The sequence below is a fragment of the Megalobrama amblycephala genome, linkage group LG8 (assembly GCF_018812025.1).
Source record: "Megalobrama amblycephala isolate DHTTF-2021 linkage group LG8, ASM1881202v1, whole genome shotgun sequence".
NCBI lineage: Eukaryota > Metazoa > Chordata > Actinopteri > Cypriniformes > Xenocyprididae > Megalobrama > Megalobrama amblycephala.
The window spans coordinates 26,867,422-26,887,079 of record NC_063051.1 but is presented as its reverse complement, the minus strand read 5'-3'; the positions used below and the strand labels follow the sequence as shown (position 1 = coordinate 26,887,079).

The 19,658-nt window shown below is 39.0% G+C and overlaps 1 protein-coding gene across 4 annotated transcripts in view; it reads left to right on the top strand.

Annotated features, from left to right (window-relative positions):
• Nucleotides 1–4,833: 4,833 nt before the first annotated feature.
• Nucleotides 4,834–19,658, top strand: part of LOC125274137 (protocadherin-9) — a 323,443-nt gene continuing 308,618 nt past the window's right edge. Inside the window, exons 1-2 of one of the 4 annotated variants that reach the window (XM_048200272.1) lie at nucleotides 4,834–5,693; nucleotides 6,187–9,342. In XM_048200272.1, coding sequence (XP_048056229.1) covers nucleotides 6,307–9,342 — 3,036 coding nt within the window. In that variant the 5' untranslated portion in view covers nucleotides 4,834–5,693; nucleotides 6,187–6,306. The remainder of the gene's footprint in view (nucleotides 5,694–6,186; nucleotides 9,343–19,658) is intronic. The other 3 variants (XM_048200271.1, XM_048200269.1, XM_048200268.1) reach the window with 3 other exon arrangements.

The following is a 19,658-nucleotide window of genomic DNA, read 5'->3' as shown; positions in this document are numbered from 1 at the left end:
AACATGAATAAATAAATAAATACTTCCTCATGTTGTTCCAAACCTAAATGCTGAAAGTTGTCCATAGAACACAAAAAGAGAAAAAACTTCAAGCACACTGATATGTGCCGAATCAATTGGCTCAAATGTATCAGTTACATCAAAATGATTAAGTTAAGAAATTCAAGGTTTTAGGAAGCAGAACTGGCAGATTATTATTTTGTACTCATTCATTTTAATTGCTCTTAACTTAAAAATATATGAGTAAACTAATTTTATAAATGAACTTGGCTAGCTTCACTAGCTGATTCAGGAAATGCTAACTTGCTAATTGGTAACACAATGCTTTGATAGTATTAGCATAGCATAGCAAATTCTGAATAAGTACGGCAATATAGAACATTTAACACTATCTGTTCTCAAACTAAGCTCATGCTCCACTCATCACCATGATGGTACCTCCCCATAAAACTCATACGTTTATAAAACTCAAAACAATGAAACAATTCAGATTAGCCTACTTAAAATGTGTAAGTTTTGTGAACTCAAAAGAAAAAGAAAGTGTTAAATATTCATAAAAGTTCATTTGATTGAACTAATTTGTTTAATTTAAGTTTACCCTACTCAAACCAATTAATTTTTTTAGGAAAAAAATAATAATTAATTAAAAATAAAATTTCAAGTCATATATATATAAGTCGTATGGACTAGTTTTATGGTGATTTTTGCCATGGCCTCTATGAACTCTCATAAGACCTTCAAAATTTCGTCTTGTACGCTTCAGTACATGGAAGAAAGTAAGGCACAGAGGTTTTGAATGACATGAGGGTGAGTAAATGATGAGAGAATTTCCATTTATGGGTGAAAAATTCTTTAAACTGTTCCAATATTAAAACATCACAGCTGTCATTAAATCCCTCAGGCTGGATTTTGTCAACCTCTCACTTTCTAGAAAACACAAGGAAACGGCAGACACCCGCACTGACATCACAACGCTAATGCCTTCCTATAATAGCTGAATTCGAGGATGTAATCACATATTCACAACTGGGGGAATCACATGTAATATTTTTAAAATTAACCACAGAAAACCCCTTATCAGCTGAGCACTGATCTGAATACTGGAGGAGACATGTCCTTCTCAGCGTCTACTGGGGTTAAGGCTCTTGCCAGATCTAACTTCCTTTAGATTCCATCATGCTCGCTTCAGTTAAATTTGGACGCCATCATTCTGTTTTGGATGCTGCTTTGTTGTCCCAGTAACCTTGTATCTGAGTTGTAATGAGACTGTGATGTAAACTCATCTCTTGGCAGTGCCACATGGGCCATTGGTGAACATTTATCACTCTCTGGCCTGCTCTGTCCAATCCTGCGCCGGCCCAGATTGTGCCTAAAGATAGCAGGAGTGTCCGGAACCCCCGAGATCGCCTCTCTCTCACCCTATCTCTTCTTTTCACACACTCCCACAGACACACACACAGTGAGAGGTAGATAGGCCAGGTTGGCAGGCAGTATGTGGTGCCGGAGAGCTGGACCGAGCCATCATCTGGCCACAGCCGAGCAGCCACAGCTACAGTCATCGCCGCACATGTGTGTATGTGCGAATGTTTATTTATGCATGTGCGAGACACGTTTTCTCAAATACCTCCACATCCACGCTCTCTCGGAACGGCAGACGTGGCACTGAAATTAGTCGCAAACTGTAAGAGACGAGAACAGGATTTGCTTTCTGGATCACTCGGATGCTTTTAAGTGCCACTTAGATGTTTTACAGTTTATTGCAGTTAGGAGCTGCACTTCTATTTTGGTTATCTTTTTACAGTTCCATATTTTAATGACTTACAGTGACTGTGCATTTCTGAAGCCTTTCTGTAAATGTATTTGGTTCACAGACGTGCATCTAAGAAACCAAGCTTTCTCGCTTCGGGTTTGATTAGCTCTTTTTGCAGAGTTCATAGAAAGTCTGTATTTAAATTCACCAGGTCTTGCAAATGGAAACATGAGATGTTGAAAAACCTTTAAACTGAAAACTGAAAGCGCACTGCAAAGAAGTCATGTTCCTAATCAAGTCCGTGTATCTTGGCCTTGTTTTCTGTAAAATATCTAAGGGTCCTTGAAACAAAATGAATTTACCTGAAAAGCAAAACCACCTAGCCTATATACTTAAGAATATTTATCTTGAATGTAAATTTTGCATGTTTCATTGGCAGATTTTTGCACTCGCTTTGTCTTAAATCTCTGGCAGATTTGTGTTCACTAGATTGAAGCTAAATTTAGAGTGTATGTGTTCATAAAAAAACGTGGAAAATATCCACTAATCATTCATTCTATGAAAATAATTCTTAATATCTAAAAATATATTTTTTTAATCAGTATTGTTGTCTGACTTGTTTTCAAAAAGTATATTTTACAAAGAGCAGCACTCTTACAAATCACAGCACGCTTTAGAAATGCATCAGACACAAGACATTCTGAAAACTGCAAAACTTAACAAACTTTAACACAATTATTTATAGTACTTTTATCCAAGGTGGAGGTACTGTGAATGTTCGCCATGATCTATCTGACATCTAGAGGTTCAACAAGATGTTTTTATATTAGTTCTTGTGATTCAAAAGCAATGTGCTCCTTTTTTTGTTTGATCTCTGAAGAACACTTGAGCTTTGAATGCATTGAATCGTAAAGCTTTTAGGAAGGAGAAAGCTCAATCTCTATAAGGAAGTGACTCACCTATTCACAAAGGAACCGCTCACATATGTCAATATCTTTCAATATGTGGCTTTCTCAGTTGACCTTAGGGCTTATGTCTAATCATAGCGGATTTCGTGAAAGAATTACACTTGAACAATGAGTTTATCTGTGGTTAAATTGGCTCAACAGGGGCAGGGTGCTTTATCAATACATTTTATGTTTTGTCTTTCATAATTCATGGTCTTACGGTTGTAATAGAATTTAATAGAACCCTATTGAAAGATTGTCAGGTCGGCAATAATCCTTTACATGACCTATCAACAGTCCAGCATCAAAGACATGAGCTTGTGTGCATTATTCATACAAGGAAAAAAAGCAATGCAGAAAATAAAAAATATTGATGTGAAAATCAAAGCTCAGCTCTTATGGGACTCTAATTTATCGCAGTGGAAAAGCAAAACTTAATAGCTAATCTAATATCCATGGAAATTACCCGTTCCTTATACTCTCTGGTCTGGCTGTTTAGCATCACCAAATCCAAAAGGTCAAACTCACAATGCACCCTGAATGAACTGAATATGCTTGTGTTGTAATTGTGACTTATTTTGATACAATAGCAAGAAAGTTAGCCACTGAAGGTTTGAGAGTTAGTTTACAAGAGAGTGTTAACTTGAAGTTTGAAATGTTCATAAGAACATACAGATTTGTGAAATTTTATCAAACAAGATGGAATGTTTTAAACAAGACAATGCAAATCCATTCCTAATACTCACTGATGATTGGCACTCCAAAATGATGTCACTTCCTGTATGATGATGCCATAAAGGACCTGGATAGAACATGGAAAATCATATATAATTGTTATATTGTGATAAAAGAAATGAATGTGATTTTTTAAGTTAATTTAATATATTTGATTGGAACATGAAAATGTATTCCTTCAACACAGTATGACCCCTATGATGTCTCTTTACTAACTTCATATGCTTTAGTCACAGTTCTTGAATTTGAGAAATGATAGTTCAGCCCAGGTTGTCAGCCAGCCAAAAATATCTTTTTTTACTCCTGTATCTCCCTTTTTCCCTTGTAATCTTTGATATGTCAGTGGAAAAAAAAAAGAGCTAATAATTTCCAAGAACCAGACTGGCTCAGTCCCTCCCTCTTTGACCTAACAAAGCTTTTGCGCGCGCGCGCACGCACACACACACACACACACACACACACACACACACACACACACACACACACACACACACACACACACACACACACACACACACCTGAAACCTCGACAGAAGCGTCGTCCCTCAGTGTATCAGATGAAAGATAAGCGCATGTGTCTCGTGTTCGCCTCTAGATGGTGCTGTTTACCACAACTCAACTAAACATGCTCCGCTTTTCTGTTGGTGTCCAGCTCTTGAAAGACTCATCCCTAGTCAGTCTAATAAACCTTAAATTGAATAGATGAAAATATTTTAGATCTTTAAGACTTTAGATCTTAGAAGGTTTTGTTACTGTTACATATTTTAACCCTGTTACCTTACTTAAAAGAAAAATTAATCACTGGCAACGAATTACAATGTTGAATTTCACAATTGAATAGGCTACCTTTCAATCAAGATTTATCTTAATAAACTTCATAAACAGAATTTTACGGACACAAAGCATTATGGGAGGATTTTGGTGACTATATTTTACAGTTCCAAACTGTTTGTCAATGTTAATATAGCTACTAACCTATTCAAGCTTTTAAAATCTGTTTAATACAAGTGTAAAATGTACTGATGGCAGTCAGGTGGTACAGTAGAATGTCATATGGTGGTTTAACGTTCATCAATATTGAGAAAAGTAGAAAACTTACTTAAAATAAAAATGAATCTAAAATAAACTGATGTTTCCGTGCTAACAATTCAACAAAAGTAATAAGTAGTGTAGCTAATATTCCTACCAACTTAATAAATATATAACTTGACAGAAGCATATCTTTAAGTAGCCTATACTTTACATTTTGCATCGGTCTTATCAGACTTTATTTGTTCTGGAACGCGTTTAGTTCACTGCAAACAGTGATACTGCAGTATTTAATACTCCAAATAACTGTCAATCACAAGTGACAAAACATTTTTAGTTTGTGTACGGATTATTTGACTTCATAATGCTGTAAACAAATACATTCAATAGTCTTAATGAAGTGAAATGGAACCGTAGATCGGAGCTCCTCATCCCGCAGCCCGCAGAGTCTTTCTGAGGCATTTCGCTCCGTCTCAACAGCGCGCTTGAGTGACGTTAATTCTAACCAATCACATTATTCCCCCTCCTCTTTCTGCGACGTTAATGAAGAGACGGACCAATCAGCAGCCGAGGGGGCGTTCCCCTGTGGGCATACTCAGAGTTGTTGAGAGAAATTCAGTCTGGGGAAGAGGAGAGAGCGAGGATAAGCATCCCAACACATCCCACCGTTTGGACTTTTTCCTCATTCAGGTGTGCGCGGCGAATCACGCACAAGACACCGGGACAGAAGCCGTGGATTTTCTTTCTGATTGAGGACTGAGAGGGAAATGATCTGATCGCATTTGAACTTGACTCTTTTTCTCTGATGGGATAGTTTATGTTGATATTTGAGCAGAACAGGTACATTTCATAAGGGCTCCTCCAGTAATGCGGAATGACCGTGCGGGACTGTTAACGCGCGCGTGGATCACCTGATTCATCTCCGACCACCGCATTCCGCGCGCCCCCGACCGTACGCTGATCTGCGGGGGAAAGTTCATAAAGATTGTCTGATTGATTGCTGTTTAAATCAACATTTCCCCCCCAAAACCAGCTGTGCTTTGAATTGGATTTTTTTCCCCCCATGACTAAAATACTTAAGTCTTTACCGAACTAGTCCTTAAAGCAGTGATCAATACGGATATCTTCATATTTATCTGGAGGCTGATCATTTTTCTGACTGGTCGAACGGATTTGTCACTATGGTCTCGAATTTGGTAACCTCCGTATGAGCGCGCTCACAGTGAACCGAGGTAAGAAAACGCATGCATGCATGCATACACCCAAACGGGTTTGCATGCAGAATTGATGTACTGTCTTGTTTAAAACACACTGTCACTTCTCGTGCATATGCTATTTATTCACAATGAAATAATAATTAGATTAACTCCCAAATGCATGATGCGTCACTTTGAAGGGGGTGATATTAAAGGCATTTCATGTGAAATTTCTTAAAAGGTGATGCTGAGTGCTTGACTGGCTGAATTATTTTATCTAGAGCCTCTGTGTATGCACAGGGAAATGATTACAGTGAAGACCAGGCTGTAGTGATGGTTAGAATGAATTGAAGAATTATAACTAGAATGCAGTGCCATTTTTGTAAAGCCATACTATAAACCAAACTGTAAACATTTATCATTTGATTTTTAATTATAATGGTTTTGATGGACCATTTGTTGGTTCTATACCTTGAGTGTTGAATGTTACGGAATTCATTGTAACGTATTATAATGTTGTGTGTTGTAGGGTCGTGTTTGGCTGCTCTTTATCTACGAATGTAAGGCTCTGTGAAACCTTGGCTCTGACAACACCATATGGAGACAACTGTTTGAATTAAAGCAGCGGGAACACGCGTGAACTGCTGTCATGGATTTAAGGGATTTTTTCTTGTTGGCAACATTAGTTGCTTGTTTCTGGTTAGATCCAACCATTGCCCAAGAGCTCATTTACCCTATTCGAGAAGAGCTACAGGAGAATGTTCTTATTGGAAACATACCAAAGGACTTGAACATCTCCCATATGTACTCTGCCACCACAGCTAGCAGTAGTTTGGTTTACCGACTTGTTTCGAAAGCAGGTGACACCCCGCTACTTAGAGTGATGAGCAATACAGGAGAAATTTTTACCACCTCCAACCGTATAGACAGGGAGAAACTCTGTCCTGGCCCCTCTTTTGAAGACAGCGAGTGCTCCTTTGAAATTGAGGTTGTCATTTTACCCAATGACTATTTCAGATTAATCAAAATTAAGATAATTGTCAAAGACACCAATGACAACGCCCCCATGTTCCCCTCTCCTGTGATCAACATTTCAATTCCAGAAAACACACTCATCAACAGCCGCTTTGCTATTCCTTCTGCCACCGATCCAGATACCGGACCCAACAGTGTACACAAATACGAGCTGTTGAACGGGCAGAGTGCCTTCGGTCTGGATATTGTGGAGACACCAGAGGGAGAGAAATGGCCTCAGCTTATCGTTCAACAGAATTTAGACAGAGAGCAGAAAGATACTTATGTGATGAAAGTAAAAGTGGAGGATGGGGGGAACCCACAGAAATCCAGCACTGCCATTCTACAGGTGACTGTCACTGATGTTAACGATAACCGGCCTGTCTTCAAAGAGAGCCAAATTGAGGTCCACATCCCTGAAAACTCTCCCGTTGGGACATCTGTAGTTCAGCTGCAAGCCACCGATGCAGATGTGGGGGCCAATGCAGAAATAAAATACATGTTTGGTACCCAGGTGTCTCCAGCGACACGGAGACTTTTTGCTCTGAACTCCACCACTGGGCTCATAACAGTTCAAAGGCCACTTGACAGAGAGGAGACTGCCATTCACAAACTCACAGTACTAGCCAGCGATGGAAGCTCAAGTCCGGCGAGAGCCACCATAACTATCAATGTGACCGATGTTAACGACAACGCTCCAAACATTGACCTGAGATACATCATCAGTCCAATTAATGGTACTGTAATGCTCTCTGAAAAAGATCCAATAAACACCAAGATTGCCCTCATTACTGTATCTGACAAAGACACAGATGTCAACGGCAAGGTGATTTGCTTCATTGAAAAAGATGTTCCCTTTCACCTCAAAGCAGTTTATGATAACCAGTACTTGTTAGAAACATCTGCACTGCTCGATTATGAAGGAACCAAGGAGTACATCTTCAAGATTGTGGCCTCTGACTCTGGAAAACCTAGTTTGAACCAGACTGCCCTGGTTAGAGTACGGCTGGAAGATGAGAACGACAATCCGCCCATTTTTACCCAGCCTGTCATCGAGCTGGCAGTCATGGAGAACAACCAGCGTGACATGTTCCTGACAACCATCAGCGCCACTGATGAGGATAGCGGACGGAATGCGGAGATTGTCTACCAGCTTGGACCCAACGCATCATTCTTTGATCTTGACCGCAAAACAGGAGTGCTAACCGCATCCAGGGTGTTTGATAGGGAGGAACAAGAGCGGTTCCTCTTTACGGTCACCGCTAGAGACAATGGCACCAGGGCTCTGCAGAGTCAAGCTGCAGTCATTGTGACCATACTGGACGAGAATGACAATAGCCCTAAATTTACACACAACCACTTTCAGTTCTTTGTGTCAGAGAATCTGCCTAAATATAGTACAGTTGGAGTAATCACAGTCACAGATGCAGATGCAGGTGAGAATGCAGTGGTGAGACTCTCAATCCTCAACGATAATGAGAACTTCATCCTGGACCCAGATTCTGGAGTCATAAAGTCCAACGTTTCCTTTGACCGAGAGCAGCAAAGTTCCTACACCTTTGACGTCAGAGCCGTGGACAATGGAAGCCCTCCGTGTTCATCAGCTGCCAAAGTGACCATCAATGTCATTGATGTCAATGATAACACCCCCATCGTCATCTACCCCCCATCAAACACCTCTTTCAAACTAGTGCCACTCTCTGCGATTCCAGGATCGGTTGTGGCCGAGGTGTTTGCAGTAGATGGCGATACAGGTATGAATGCAGAACTCAAGTACACTATTGTTAGTTGCAACAAAGAAGGTCTTTTCAGAATCGACCCCGTAACCGGAAACATCACATTAGAGCAGAAACCCACGCCCGCAGACATCGGCCTCCACAGGCTAGTGGTCAACATCAGTGATCTCGGCTATCCAAAGTCTCTGCACACCCTTGTCCTTGTTTTCCTGTTCGTGAACGACACAGTTGGCAATTCCTCATACATACATGACCTCATCCGACGGAAAATGGAAACGCCGCTGGATAGAAACATTGGCGAGAGCAGTGAGACATATCAGAATGTTGACAATCTGAAAACCATAATTGCCATTGTGACAGGCGCTATGGTAGTGATCGTGGTCATCTTCATAACAGTTCTGGTACGCTGCCGACATGCCTCGCAGTTCAAAGCTGCTCAGAGAAAGAAGCAGGGTGCCGAGTGGATGTCCCCAAACCAGGAGAGCAAGCAAAACAAGAAGAAGAAGCGCAAAAAGAGGAAGTCGCCAAAGAGCTCCCTCTTGAACTTTGTCACCATCGAGGAGAACAAACCTGACGACCCTGCCCACGAACCCATAAATGGAACCATCAGTCTCCCGGCTGAGCTCGAGGAGCCCGGGATTGGACGCTTTGATTGGAATGCCACCCCTACCACCACCTTCAAACCCAGCAGCCCAGACTTGGCCCGGCACTACAAGTCCGCTTCACCCCAGTCGGCCTTCCACCTCAAAGCTGACACTCCGGTGTCTGTGAAAAAGCATCATGTCATACAGGAGCTGCCACTGGACAATACCTTTGTTGGGGGCTGTGATACGCTTTCCAAACGTTCCTCCACCAGCTCTGATCACTTCAGTGCCTCAGAATGCAGTTCACAAGGAGGCTTCAAGTCAAAGGGGGCACCTTTGCACACCAGACAGGTAAAAGAACACTTTTACTGGTCTATAAGTACTGCTTATAACTGTCCTGCTCAGTACTGAAGTGCCTGTGATAGCTAACTTGCTCTGAGTGATACATCTGTGATGCACTATGTAGAATGTAGATTTCAAAAAGCCCCCCGTAGATGTTCTCAAATGACCAAAAAAGACGTAAATATTGTATGTGTTTTATATGAAACTAGCTGATCCAGGCGAATACTATTGTCATCATCTTACAACATGCATTTCTGTGTTCTTTCTTTCTTTCTTTTTTAATTTACAAACCTCTACTTGAAACAAATCCTGGATAAACAATTGGTTTAATGGGTGAGATTTGAAAAGAATCGAACTTATATGAATCTTAAAAGGCTAGATTCAGTTTAATTTCACTGTTTTGTCATGGTTCAAAGATGCAATGCTCTGAGAGTTTGTGAAAGAAACATTTTTTTCTCGCCTGTCTACTTCGATCACCATTTTCTCATTTCGACATCTAAACTCCTTTGTGGAAGAAATGCATTTGAGTCTAGGCATTATCAAAAAAATCATCACTTGTATGAATAACCACTGAATTTTTTCTGCATTTGTTAATTAGCATCCTCTACGATTCCGGTTTCTTAATTAATCTTGGACTCCAGTTAATCTACTAATGTAAAAATGCGCACACACAACATTAAACATTATCTCCTGGTTCATTAAATCCAATGGTTTCAACATTCTACACCAATAAACTGTCACAGACCTTCAGTATAGAACAGTATTCTCTTTGGGTTGCTATGCATATTTCTCAAAGAAAGTTCTACTGTATAAAGCGCTAAAAATCGCAAAAGCGAGTTTCTAAGCTCAGCATCTCATAGTATGAGACCCAGAAGATGAGGGAGAGAGTTGAGGGAGGGTGGGTAGGAAGGAGGGAGGGAGGGAGGGAGGGAGGGGAATATTACCTTTAGGTGGCACTGTTGTTCTGTATGGCACATTCTGGCTATGGGCCAACATGCAGTGTCTGTAATGCATAGGGAAGAAATGGGGGCAGTTACTTGTTCTCTCTCTCTCTCATTCACTCTCTCTCTCTCTCTCTCTCTCTCTCTATCTCTCGCTCACTTTTTGTCTCTCTCTGTCTCCTTGTCTTTCCCTTGCCCTTTTGTCTGTGTGTGTATGTGTGTGCGTGTATGGGAGCATCTCTCTCAGTAAACAGCTCATGTCTAATGATGGACTGAATACACAACAGATTGGTTATGGCTGTTAGAGATGTATAAGATAAGGTCTGACCGTTATAGAACAAACACATACACGCTTGTTTACTTAGCTATCTAAAAAAAAACCTTCTGTTTTTTTTAAGGCTAATTATGATGCTAATTATTACTACAGACTACCCCAAAACTTACCCATACACCTTTAAACCAAGCATTTTGTGTTAATAATAATTAAAATATATATATATATATATATATATATATATATATATATATATATATATATATATATATATATATACGCTAATATCTGGGGACATGACAATTCTTCAAATTCTTCAAAAAAAAAATGTTTTTCAGTTTTCAGTTTATTCATGGATGTTTTTGTTTGTTTGTTTTTTCAAATTGAATACATAAGTTAACATCTGGAGACAATTTTGTGTTTTTATTTATTTATTTATTTAACCTTTTTAAATTTATACATTAACTATTAACTATTTATAAATTTAGGATTATTTTTAGTTTATTTATGGCTGGTTTAATTGAGGGCAGAATAATCTCACCTCTGGGGACAATTCTGTGTTTTTAAAGTTTAAAAAAATACTGTATTTATGAATATGAGTTTTTAAGTTCAATTATGAATGTTTTTCTAATTGAGAACAAGATAGGCTAACTTCTGGGGACAATGTTGTAATGTTATGCCCAAAGACCAACATGTTCATAAACTCTATATATATATATATATATATATATATATATATATATATATATATATATATATATATATATATATACTGTCTCTGCATGAGGACCAATCATATACTGTTGGTTGGTATTGTTTTTATCTGTTCATTTTGACAAAGTTAACAAAAGGTTATTAATAATTACTACAGACTAAGCCTGTCCCAAAACATTGTTTTTTGTTTTGTTTTGTTTTTTGTGTGAATCACTTTTCCTATTGAGGACATTCCCTGGAAGTCCCCAATGGAAAGATTTGTCAGATTCAGCTCACTTCAGGGGATAATTTTGTCCACAAAGTGTAGCTAAAGTAAACACACAACTCTGCATATTCCAGATTGAGTGTGTGGAGGATTTATAATTTCCTTCGGCGTGAAAGTTGTACAAACAAAAGCTTGTCTAATATTGTTTTCCGGGCGGATGGGAGTCTGGGAGATGGGGGCGTCTGTGTTGGCTTGCTCTTGTGAGGGTGGTCCAGATCACAAACATGCTTCGGAGCAGGCCACACAGGATATGACCCTCCTATAGTTTACAGTGCAACTCAGTGCATCCCATTCCCCTTCCAAATAAGAGAATCAAACTGAATTAAGAATTTTTTAAAGAGGTTTTTCAGTGAGATTTTGGATATGCAAGGCAATTCATTGCCTTCTCTTTCCTTCCCCCATCTTAGATTTGCATTGTAGGGAGCAAGAAAGGAGTACACCAATGTAGAACGACAGATTACATAATGAACTGCAATCCAGGCCAAGAGAGTGGCCTCTGCAGCTACTGTCCTATTGGGAAACCATGCTGTCGTGCTGTACATGCCTTTTACGAATGACTCAGTGACCCAAAACAATAGCCAGCACTGTAAGAGCATAGACAGATGCCTGTCAACGCTGTAGATGGATTGTACCATACTGTGAAATGCACTGTTCGCTCAGTCCAGAGGGGGCAGTTTTTGAACAGGGGTTGCCCTTTGTGTTTCTGTCTCAATCCTTTAAAGGCCATTGACTGCGTTTCCTTTCTAAAGCTCATAGATACTGGGGCAGCCTCCATGCAGAGCTAGTTAGCACAGCTAGAGGCACATCAGTGGCAAGCTTATTATGGCACCCAAAACCTCTGCTGACAGCCATAGGGCAATTAACACTTGGCCTTTCTGTTCACCGACTGAACTGAAGCAATGCAAACAACAATGAGCACATGCAAACTTGTCTGATAGTCAGGGGTGCAGAAAACCATTTTCGTTTTGCTTGGCCACAGTGCAATGAAAAAAAAAATTTAGGTGGCCATGTAAAACTACTGCTCTAAAGGGATAGTTCACACCAAAATGAAAATTCTGTCATCGTTTACTCACCCTCATGTCATTCTAAACCAGTATGCATGAATGAAAGTCAATGGGGTCTGATGTTTTTTGGAACCCAACATTCTTCAAAATGTTTTTTTAATGCACAGAAGAAACATATTATTACAGAATTTTCCTTTTGGGGTGAACTATCCCTTTAAGACCAAGCAGAAGCAATTCAGGTATAAGACGTTAATGTATTTATTCAAAGCAACTTGCATTGCATTCAAAGCTTACATTTTGTCAGTTCTTGCATTCACTTGGAATTAAACTCATGACCTCATCTTTGAGCTATAAGAACTAGTCAAGTCACATAATTAATATTCATGTGCTAAAATAATGCAATAACATGTCTACTTTTCAGTCGTTTCTATAACACTGCTGATAACGATAAGTATTGTAGAGATATTTCCACTGTGTCCAGGAATCAATGCGTATCATTTGTCTGTCACTTTACTATGTTATTCGGCATGAAATTCAATCATATAACAGATACAAATTGCTCACCTTCCAAAGAACTCGTTGATGAACAGCGTTTATTGCTAAATAATCCGAGTAGGCCATTTATTTCTCATTTGTAGTTTTTTTTTTTTATTGCATGGGGCAAACACGCACGCACACATCACGGTTCAATAGCTTCTCAGGATGGAGGCGCATTAAAAAGTCTATTACGAAGTGCATGAAACATTTAGGTTATTGATTAAGAGTGCATGCATAGTGTGCAAGACTCCGCTCTGCAGGAAAACTCCTCAACAAGCCTGATTAATAAACTCAGTTGGAGAAATTAAACTGGGAAGTGACTGCTCATAGCAAACCGAAGTCATGCAAGTATTTATAAGAGCGTTTGTGCTTCATGCTAGAGAATACTCTCTGCTCATACTCATATGTAGGGAATGTAGAAGCATTTGCTCAGATTTCACATGAAAAAAAATCACTTATACCTCGTATATCAAATTCAGGTGTCTTATCTGATCTTTGTCCAGAAATATAGATTCTTAGAAAGCCTCATGTATATGTATCCAAGCTCTAAGAGCAGGCTAACAGCTCTACCGGTGAGTGCTAGCAATAATGACTTGAAATTATTCTGAAGTGATGTGGTTATTCTGTTTGGATTAGGAAGCAATCAGACCCGAGAGATTCACTGGGACTGTTTTTAGAGACCAGATGATTGTCTCGCATGCACTGTTTCCTCTGTTACTGAGCTGTCCTCTAATCTGGCAAAGCAGAGTGCAGTCAGGTTTTTCCCACTGTCACATAATAGAAGGAATCTGTACGCATCGCCTATCCTGGGAGTCTCAACGAGCTAAAACAAAACCAAAACGGAACAAAAAGGTCTGGTTGCTGACTTGAATTGCAACATTGAATCTTAAGAGATTACGCATGCATCGGGCTCACGCTCCGCCATATGTGTGCTAGACAAAGGTTACTAGCGAGGGCACAGAGCGAATAATTTGTGGAATGAAGCTGTGTGTGTGTGTGTGTGTGTGTGTTCAAGCTCTCTCGAGTGGCTTTATGCTTCAATGAATGGACATCCTAATGCAAACAGTAGAGACTCGAGACGGTACGAGGGAAGACGGTAATAGACTCCGCATTGTGATGGTGAAGGGCCGGGAGGGAGTAGTTCTTTCTCCACAGGTTCATTTGCCACATTAATAAGGGATTAGCATGGACGGGGCTCCCAGGATCAGGGCCTGAAGTTTGAGAAGATTAATGGACTGTGACATTATTGCACCTGAGGGGGATGTCTGTTGCGATATCTGGCGCGTTGAGCTGATGGAGGGGCTCCATTGGGCCAGGGAAAGAGATTTAGCTAGGGTACAACACTCGCGGCTGCTCGCTGCCTCTCATTGTCTTGAATAAAGAGCCTCTGCAATTCATTATTGCATGTTGTTGGGCTCCTCTTTGACTGGTTTACAGGGAGACTAGATTAAATATTATGTAAATCGCGTTGGACTGATGCAGTGTTATGTTATTAAATGAACATTCTGTCATCTTTTACTCACCCTTGTGTCATTGCAAATTTGTTTGCCTTTGTGTAGAACACAAAAGAATAGATTTTGAAAAATGCTTTAAAGGGTCATCATTTACTCAACCTCCAGTTGTTCCAAACCTGTATGAATTTCTTTCTTCTGCTGAACACAGAAGATATTTTGAAGAATATGGGTAACCAAACAGTTGATGGACCCAATTGCCCAATTTTTTTCTCCATTCTATGGAAGTCAGTGGTGTCCATCAATTGTTTGGTTACCAACATTCTTTAAAATATCTTCTTTTGTGTTCAGCAGAGGAAAGAAATTCATACAGCAACTTGAGGGTGAGTAAATGATTGAATGAAATTTTCCTTTTTGAGTGAACTATTCCTTTAATGCTTTTTAGTCTGCACATTGAAAGTAAGGGGGGGTCCAATGTTGTTTTGGACCCCAGTGACTGAAATTACATAGTTCTTGAAGAAAGTCATACAGGTTAGGAGCAACATGAAGGTGAGTAAATGATGGCAGAATGTTCATATTTGGGCGAACTATCCCTTTTAAGATCAGTTGGGGTTGAACGAAGGATGTAATGTTATGAATTTTCTCATTTTTTCACCTTCAGTGCACCAATTTTACACAATACATTGGCACCACAGAGTAATCTAACATTCAGAACCACAAGGTAGGTAGGGTTTGTCCCAAATGTACACACTGGAAACCAAAGATTCTTGTCTTTGGAAAGGTTCCTTATTCTCCAAATGCATTTTGTAGATAAATCTCAATCAATTTAAGGGTCAGTCTCACTGTTTCAGCCCAAACGGCAGTGGCTTGCAATTCAGAACTATACACGGCTGTCCGTTTCTCTTACGTAACTCATTCTGCCTGCAGCGCAGTTAGTCAAATCCCCAGTGGGAACAAGCAGGCTTATCTTTCAGACCATTGATTGTGCACGTTCTGCACCCTCAATGCCGAGGTGAAACCTTCCCTGTTTTGTCCCTGTGAGGCTCAGCATCTGAGGTTCAAGTTGAACTTATTAGATCTAAAGTACTTTGCAGTTATAGCCCATGTTGGGGCCAAACTGTCAAACTGCTTTTGATAGGGTATGATGGAAGACAGGCGAGGCGGTGCAAGAATGGAAAGTTGCCTCAGGATGCCTGTTGCAAAGCCTGTGTAAAACTTCTAAATATAGGAACAAACTGTACGTTTGAGGTAGGGTTGAAGGCACCCCACTTGGGTGCTGGCAGAACTTTTTTAGCAAGCTCAAGACTTTTATACAATCACACAGATGTTATTGTGTGGTAGAACTTCAAGCAAGACCTTCCTTTCCTGCATGGACAATACACTGAGATACATACTTCTGCTATGCTAACAACCAATGGGGGAGTTTTTATTTATTACTCAAACTAGCACAGTCCATTGGCAAATTACCAGGATTTTCAAACATTTGTTGTTGACTTTTCCCCCCCATCATTTTCATGATCACACAATTATTCACACGACTGTGAGTAAATGCGACTAAATTAACCTTCAGTGGTCTCAAAAATTCTTTGGACATTTAATCCACACTTAAAAAGGCATGAATTTCATTTACAAAATATCACAGTAAGTGGCACCTGCAATGACACAAATAATTACTGCAGAACCTTTTTCTTAGCCAATTCCTACTCATTTCTTGTGATGACTTTTAACCATTTCTTACTTTATGTATGGTCACTTCCCCTCAAGTTCACTCAGGTGTCCCAGCAGTGTTACCACAGGTAAAACACTAATGTTTCACAACCAGTAAGCATCCAAATACTCTTTGGAGTATTCATTACCACAAGCCAGAACTCAAACTCGGGTCGCAACCATGCTATGTGTCATAGCGCTGCCCACGAGGCTAAGGGCTCCTCAGGCATTTTAAGCAGGGTTTAAATGTCCAAATATGTTTCAGGGCCTTGAACATACCAAGTATGTTTCTGTCTGGATGTTTTAGAATGATTTTGTTTTATTTTTGAAGTCAAAATGAGAGAGAGAGAGAGATGAAGAAACCAAAAGATGAATGCTCCAATGTGTTTAGTTGTGTTGTTTCCTCTGCCAGCTCTCTGGCAGCTCATTTGCTGAAGTCACAAGCAAAAGTCAGCATCATTCATCATAATTTCATTTCATAAAGCAAACTGATTGATAAGAGATGGCTCCCGGATTCGCTGTATGATCTTTGAGAGGCTAGATGAAATCCTTCTGATTTTTATTTCCATATATTTTTGTCCTTCATTCTCATTCACATATTAACTTTGATTGATTATTGGCATTGCATGACTCCTAATTATATATAATGTAGAATATAAACCAATAATTAAACCCTATCACGATAACATCAGAAGTCTCTCTGCTTATTTCATCCTATGGTACCTACATGCTGCAATTTTGAATGACACCAGAACGATGCATTTGGGTGAAAACCTACACAATATGAAATGGCTAAAGTAGATACGGTGGAAGAAAATGTTTCTTGACTCGTTTGTGATGTTTTGGACACTTTTTCATTTTTGTCCACATGTTTTCACACTGTTTCAAATGCTCACCTGAGGAACAGTAGGGGTTCATCTAATGTGCACCAATTCATCTCAACATTTTCGGGACAGAAGACACACACCCCACATGAACACCACTGTACACTCTTAAAAATAAAGGTTCCAGTTAGAAACACAAAGAACCGTTTAAGTCCTTTACAGATAACCGTCCACTTTAAAGAACCCAGAAACTCTGATCCGAAGAACCTGTAATGTAACATCAAGAAGTTTTCTAATCTCCAAAGAGCAATACAACTAATTGGAAACTCCTAGAAAAAGCAATGATAAGAAGATGTGTTGAAGAACCTTTATTTCTGAGAGTACTGTGCCCATCCTTAGGTGCTGTTTCTCTGAAACGATGACATCATTATGACACAATGAGCTCTGCAGGGCCTTTCCAAAGGTTGAAGGAGTCATCCTGTCAGATCACAGCACCCCCTTCTCTTCAGATTAATAGCTTTGATTACCATAATCTGTAGTGAACTTCTCCTGTTCCACCCCTCCACTGCACCCACCGTAATTTATAATGTACATAAAAGATGTTTTATGTAAATTGACCTCCTGGTAATCTTGCTTAATGTGCTGTGTTATTCTATAATGGACTGTTATGATTTTCTTTCTGCATATTTTTTTCTTTGGCTTGTTATAATGTACTTCCCCACTGCAATCTGTATGCAGCTCAAGTAATTCTTGATGACTATTAATATCATTATTTTGTTTTTGCTTTCTGCTGAGCATTGTTTGAACAGTGAAAGTTTATCTTTTTAATTTCATAATAAATGTTGAAAAGCGATTTTTTTCTTTTCTGGTTTTTAGTCCACTGCTTTTGACACTGTGAAACTTTGCATTTTTAGCTTTAATCAGGTTTTACTGCAGATAAAAGCACTAGACATTATTCACTCAATGTAACACTTTTATCATGCAGATCTGAGGTTTATCAAAGTTTAGAAAGTGTGCAACTGTTAAAATCACAACTACACTGATTAAAGTTAACTTTTGAATCACAAAACTTGTTGACATTGCTCAAAGTAGGTCTACATCTATTAAAAATAGACTAATGAAGAAGTATATCAAGTAAACAAGGCAAAAAAAAAAAAAAAACAGTATATGAATATATTGTTCTTGAGTGAAAGTTGTAAAATGGAAGCACTTATAAAATAAACCAATGATAAACACAACTGACTATCTGATAAAGGGGATTTTGTAGCCAGCTGTCACTGCACATTGCACCAGTAATACGTGAGCTTTTCTACAATGTACAATTATAGATCAATATAAGTGCATTTCAATTTAACAAGTTCCATTATATTTCTGAACTTCAAATTGAAGGATATAAAAACCTGAAAGGATGTATCACTTGAAAGCCATATTACAAATATGTTGCCTTAGAACAGTATATGAACTGTTTAATATCTGTCTGTGAGATATGAAAGGACAGAAGATACCCTGAAGCTCTGCTTGGTTTGAAATTTCAAGGATTTAAGATACCATATAAAAGAGAGTTTCAAAAGTTAATGACAGTACGAGAAAAAGTGGAGAATTGTATTAATAGACTACGACGAAAAGAGAATGGACATATATTTTGGTTTGTAGTCCTTTACATTCCTACATTCGGTGGACACTTTTACATCGCTCACATTTATTCATGCATTCCCTGGGAATTGAACTCATGACCTTGGCTATTAGTGTCATGCTTTACTGTTTTATACACTACAGGCCTTTATATTGGAGAGTACAAGCTGAATGAATGCTCACAATTTTCTATATTGACACATTTCTTATGTTTCGTGAACCATAATTTGCTACTTGCTATTTTATTAATAGTTGCTTACAGATGGTATTATGGAGGACATTTTTTAGTGATTCAAAAAACATACAGTGAAAATACAGTGAAGTCTGATTCTCGAACGAATGATTATAATCGGTTCTTTTAATGAGTCAAAAACATACAGAGCAATCAGTTGAATCCGATTCCTGAATGAATAATTATGAGCCGCTCTTTTTAATGAATCAACAACATGCAGTGCAAACAATGAAGTCCGATTCCCGAACGAATGACTCTGATGAATCAGTTTAAAAATATACAGTGCAGGGTGGTCCGATTCCGGAACAAATGACTCTAACGAGTCGGTTCTTTTTAGTGAATCAAACACAACTTAAATCAGTGTAGCTACTGGCAGTTTATATGGCAATGTGTAGTTAAAGATTCACAAGTTTTGTTGCCATGTTTCAAATGTGGTGCAGTGGGCTGTATACATGAAAAGAAAGAAGAAAAAAAAATTGTTGATTATAGTTTCTTGTTTATATTTGACTAAAATAAAGCCTAAAATAAAGAAATAAATAAATGCATAAGAACAGAACAGCAGTAAACAATGTATATAATTGTGTGACTTGTATTATAAATGTAAAAATAGCCTTGAAGGCATATTTAGCGTATCAAGAAGGTGCTTACCAATGCGATTAGTGGTAATACAACATCAACAGTTGACTGCACACACCTATAAAGACATTTCTACCTTTCTGCCTAAGCTTTCCCTCTATGGCCCTT